General features: G+C 44.6%; 1 protein-coding gene across 1 annotated transcript in view; it reads left to right on the top strand.

Annotated features, from left to right (window-relative positions):
* KAT6B (lysine acetyltransferase 6B) overlaps positions 1–1,593 on the top strand; it is a 198,027-nt gene extending 196,434 nt beyond the window's left edge. Inside the window, 1 exon segment of the mRNA XM_007467496.1 lies at positions 1–1,593. This exon segment is cut by the window's left edge and continues 13 nt beyond it. Within this exon segment, the coding sequence (XP_007467558.1) occupies positions 1–1,593 (1,593 nt within the window).
* Positions 1,594–5,086: the final 3,493 nt, after the last annotated feature.

The raw sequence follows: 5,086 nt of genomic DNA, 5'->3' as shown, positions 1-5,086 counted from the left end.
GCGGTTCAGTCCTTGACCCAGGAGAACAGTGAACAGGACGATACCTTTCAGGATTGTGCCGAGACTCAAGAGGCCTGTAGAAGCCTACAGAACTACACTCACGCAGACCAAAGCCCACAGATCGCTGCCAGTCTAGACGACTGCCAACAGTCAGACCACAGCAGCCCAGTTTCATCCGTCCATTCCCACCCCAGCCAGTCAGTACGTTCTGTCAATAGCCCAAGTGTCCCTGCTCTGGAAAACAGCTATGCCCAAATCAGCCCAGATCAAAATGCCATCTCAGTGCCATCTTTGCAGAACATGGAAACCAGTCCAATGATGGATGTCCCATCCGTTTCAGATCACTCACAGCAAGTCGTAGACAGCGGATTTAGTGACCTGGGCAGTATCGAGAGTACAACTGAGAACTACGAGAACCCAAGCAGCTATGATTCTACTATGGGTGGCAGCATTTGTGGAAACGGCTCTTCACAGAACAGCTGCTCCTATAGCAACCTCACCTCCAGCAATCTAACACAGAGCAGCTGTGCTGTCACCCAGCAGATGTCCAACATCAGTGGGAGCTGCAGCATGCTGCAGCAGACCAGCATCAGCTCTCCCCCGACCTGCAGTGTCAAGTCTCCTCAAGGCTGCGTGGTGGAGAGGCCCCCGAGCAGCAGCCAGCAGCTGGCTCAGTGTAGCATGGCTGCTAACTTCTCGCCACCCATGCAGCTGGCTGAGATCCCCGAGACCAGCAATACCAACCTTGGCTTATATGAACGAATGGGTCAGAGTGATTTTGGGGCTGGGCATTACCCACAGCCGTCAGCCACCTTCAGCCTTGCCAAACTACAGCAGTTAACTAATACACTTATTGATCATTCATTGCCTTACAGCCATTCCGCTGCTGTAACTTCCTATGCAAACAGTGCCTCTTTGTCCACACCATTAAGTAACACAGGGCTTGTTCAGCTTTCTCAGTCTCCACACTCCGTTCCTGGGGGACCCCAAGCACAAGCTACCATGACCCCACCCCCCAACCTGACTCCTCCTCCGATGAATCTGCCACCACCTCTTTTGCAACGGAACATGGCTGCATCAAACATTGGCATCTCCCACAGCCAAAGACTGCAAACCCAGATTGCCAGCAAGGGCCACGTGTCCATGAGAACCAAATCGGCATCTCTGTCACCAGCCGCTGCCACCCATCAGTCGCAAATCTATGGGCGCTCCCAGACTGTAGCCATGCAGGGTCCTGCACGGACTTTAACGATGCAAAGAGGCATGAACATGAGTGTGAACTTGATGCCATCCCCAGCCTACAATGTCAACTCTGTGAACATGAACATGAACACTCTCAATGCCATGAATGGGTACAGCATGTCCCAGCCGATGATGAACAGTGGCTACCACAGCAATCATGGCTACATGAATCAAACGCCCCAATACCCTATGCAGATGCAGATGGGCATGATGGGAACCCAGCCATATGCCCAGCAGCCAATGCAGACCCCGCCCCACAGTAACATGATGTACACGGCCCCCGGGCATCACGGCTACATGAACCCGGGCATGTCCAAACAGTCTCTCAATGGGTCCTACATGAGAAGGTAGGCAAAATGGGCAGTCACAAAACCCCTGGGCATCACTCTCGGATTGATCTGCACAAATACCTTCGAAGAGTACGATTTCAAAACCAGCAATTGGTGTGAATGCAAAAACATTTGTTGGCACCATTTATTTAAAAAAAAAAAAAAAAAGCTGTATGCAGCTGAAAGCCTTATACAAGTTGTTTTTCTTTCTTCTTTTTACTCTTTTTTTTTTTCCTTTTTCTTTTTTGGTACCTTTGTTTCTGTTCCTTTTATATGAAATTCTCTGCAAAGGAAGGCCTCTCTTTGGACTACAGTTTGGAGGCAGCCACTTGCTGTGCCTGCTTCCATTAAACAATGTGGATATCAAGCCCCATGCCCCAGCCCACCCCCAATTATCTGTTTTAATACTGAAACTAGAGGTTTTTTTCTTCCCCGTCTACTCCATGTAAATGCCTTTAGCATTTCAGTTATTGTATATTTTGTTTGAGGTGACACTTCAGCATGCCGCTAATGTCTTTGTTAGTGACAGTGCATTTTGTAGTACTGTACAAGTGTTGTGCTAACGGTAAGCCATTTCTTAAGTTTTTTGCCTTGATTAGGGTGCCCTAATTTGAGGGTTTAAAAAAAAAACTATATTTTTGTTAATTATAAAACTGTAAAGAGCTATAAAAGCTATTCCCATTTGGTTAGTCAAAAGGGTTTTATTGCTAAATGTTTGGTGTAAAGTTGAGACCCTTTCCATTTTGGTGACAGATTTCTTTGGGGAAAAAAAGGCAGCTTTCTGTTTTATAAATGCAGACTTCTGTTTATTGAATGAAGCATATCTCAGTGTTTATCTGTCAGGTTTTGAAACATTTCATATATGTCCAAATACTTGGCAGGATTTAAAAAAAAATAGTGAATTTGGTGTAAAGTTGCTATTTTATGGAAATGCCTCTAACTTTACATTTTCATTCCATCTGTAGATTTTTCTATCTTTATAAAATATTGGAGTTATTTTTTAAGGAAAAATAGAGAAGTAGCTTGTGAATAGCTCAAACTAAGCTTACAAATCGCATGTAAAAAAGCAAAAAAGTTATTTGTGTCTGTTTATATTGCTTCCTTTTTTGTAGCCTTTGTACCTGTACAGGGTGACTGTAAGGGCCAAGCAGGAGAGGCGTAATCCTTGTATAAAATAGGAGCCAGCGACACTCTTGTATTTATCTGTTCTCTTTTTAGTCAGTCACTTCAAGAAAAAAAAAACAAAAACAAAAAAAAAACAAAAAAAGCTGTACATTTTAACATAAAATAAATTATGATGAGCCATTTTTAGCCTCTTGTGTCCTGTCATATTATGATTGATAGAGAATGACCAATTGAACTGTATCATGTGTCACATCTCAGAACACATACACATTTGGGGAAAATAAATTATTTAGTGTAAATTGGAGTTAAGAGGTTTTCTGATTTGTTTTGACTTTGTGGGAGGGGGTTGGCAATAAATAAGAGTAATATCTAATAAAACCATCACATATACCAAATACCTATTTAATAAATTAATTTATAATGGATTTTAATGCTTTTCATGAAAGTTTATTTTATGCTAGTGCATACCTTCTGTATGCCAATCATTGTCTTTAAAATAAAGTGAATTTGTTTTTTTCTTTTTGACTTTGATCTTCATTTGCAAAGGGATCCTGCCCAAATATCCAGCTGCCTCATTTGTACAGTCTGTAAACTCCCCTCAGGGCCTAGTCCAGTGGTAGCAAACTTCATTTTTTTAAAGATTAATACAAAAAACACCCAATTTGGACTTGTATGTTTGAAAAATCATTTTCTTGAAAAAGGCGTGAAAGTTTTGCTCTGTTGTGAATGAGTGATTGGATGTTATTTTTTAGAATCTAAAGTTTAGATTCTAAAACAAAAAAAGTCATTGTTCACAAACGTTATCTTACGGCATTCAGAGAAAGTTCTGTCTGACTGTTAAAACATTTGCTTATTCAAGTGACAGGCCTTGAAATGAATGCTTGACTTGGCATCCATGTGGAAAGGAGGACAGCACATACAGCCCCGAATCACAGGTCCCAGTGGAGGGAGGATATGCCCGGCAGGATTTTGCCTTCGGCACTCACCCTTATTATCTTTTCCCACAGTTACGAAGCAGTCTGGGCTTAGTGTCAAGATTTTATCTTTTGGTCCCTTCTCCCCACAACTGCATAGCCAGTGGGGGGGATATCTGTAGTGGCTGAGGAGGGCTTCCAAGAAGACACGTCTGCAAGGGCTGTCATCACCACGAGGAGAAGAGAAGCTTTAAGGTGCTTTGCTGGTAGGAAAGGAAACCTCTCATCCCCCTTCAGAGCAGGAAGCGATGGTGTGCTGCCTGTTGGAATCAACTGCTGGCATCTGTGTGGGAGCTGCTGAGGATCTTAGCAGCCCAGTGGATCCAAACCTCAGGCAAGAGGCTGCCCCAGCCTGGACGTGGGGGTGGGGGCGGGGCGGGGGGGGAATCTGATAACCAGCGGAAGGGAAACCAGGCAGAACCTCCCACAGGGCCCACCTTGAAACCTTCTCATGTTTGGTCTCTTCTCTTGGGTTAAGTAAGGTTCTTTGGGAACTGAGATGGTCCTCTGTTCCATGTGTTGCAGTGGCTTTGTGGTGCAAACGCTTGTGGTTTGTGTGGCATCTGGGCTCCCCCCACTCTGCCTGCCTCATAGTCCTCCCGGGAACTTGAGGACAAGTCCCAGTCAACTGCCCCAGACCTGCCGCACCATAATTTAAGAACAGTACTGGGGACTCCTCGTGTTTCACAGGCTCCCTAGGGATTGCGGCATAGCCAGAAAGGGGAGCCCCTCTGCTGGCCCGAAGTCCTAACGTTCATTGACAGAAGGGAAAGGCTTGGTGTAGGAGGGAAACTGCTGATCTGAGGTGGCCTCAGATCACCCTGCCCGCTGCTCTGCACTTCCTTACTCTCAGAGAAATCAGCTCGGCCTTAAATGTGACACCAACGATCTGGGAGAACAGGAGCTTGGATTCATCAGGACTGAAACAGAGTCACCATTAGGTGAGATTCATCAGCAGGCCACATCTTGTAAACCCAGTAATGTGTTCTTTCATTTATAAGAGGCTTAACAAGTGGTTGTCAGTTGCAGCCTTTATTTTTTACCGGCACAAGTGGTGCCTACCCAGGTGTGAAGGCATCGGCTTTCCTCGCCAACATTACGTTTTAGAAACAATGGCTCACAAATAGTATCACAAAAATAATGACTCACAAACATCCACCCTATGTAGGAAATGGGGCAGTTTCTCCAATTTACACATGAGGGGTTTGAGGCTCAAACAAGCTAACCTAATTGCCCAAACACACTCAGCTGAAATCTGTGAGCAGAAACACACTTGGTTCTCTCCAAATCGCAGCCCTTTGTCCTAGAACACTTCACTCTGGGAAAAAGCCCTAACTTGTCATCTCTTTGATTTAAAGGCGTAGGTAACAAATACATGATGCTTTTGAAACTGTTAGGTGCTCTACATATATAGGT

The sequence above is a fragment of the Lipotes vexillifer genome, unplaced genomic scaffold (assembly GCF_000442215.2).
Source record: "Lipotes vexillifer unplaced genomic scaffold, Lipotes_vexillifer_v1.1 scaffold865, whole genome shotgun sequence".
Taxonomy (NCBI): domain Eukaryota; kingdom Metazoa; phylum Chordata; class Mammalia; order Artiodactyla; family Lipotidae; genus Lipotes; species Lipotes vexillifer.
This window is presented reverse-complemented; position numbering and strand designations above follow the sequence as displayed.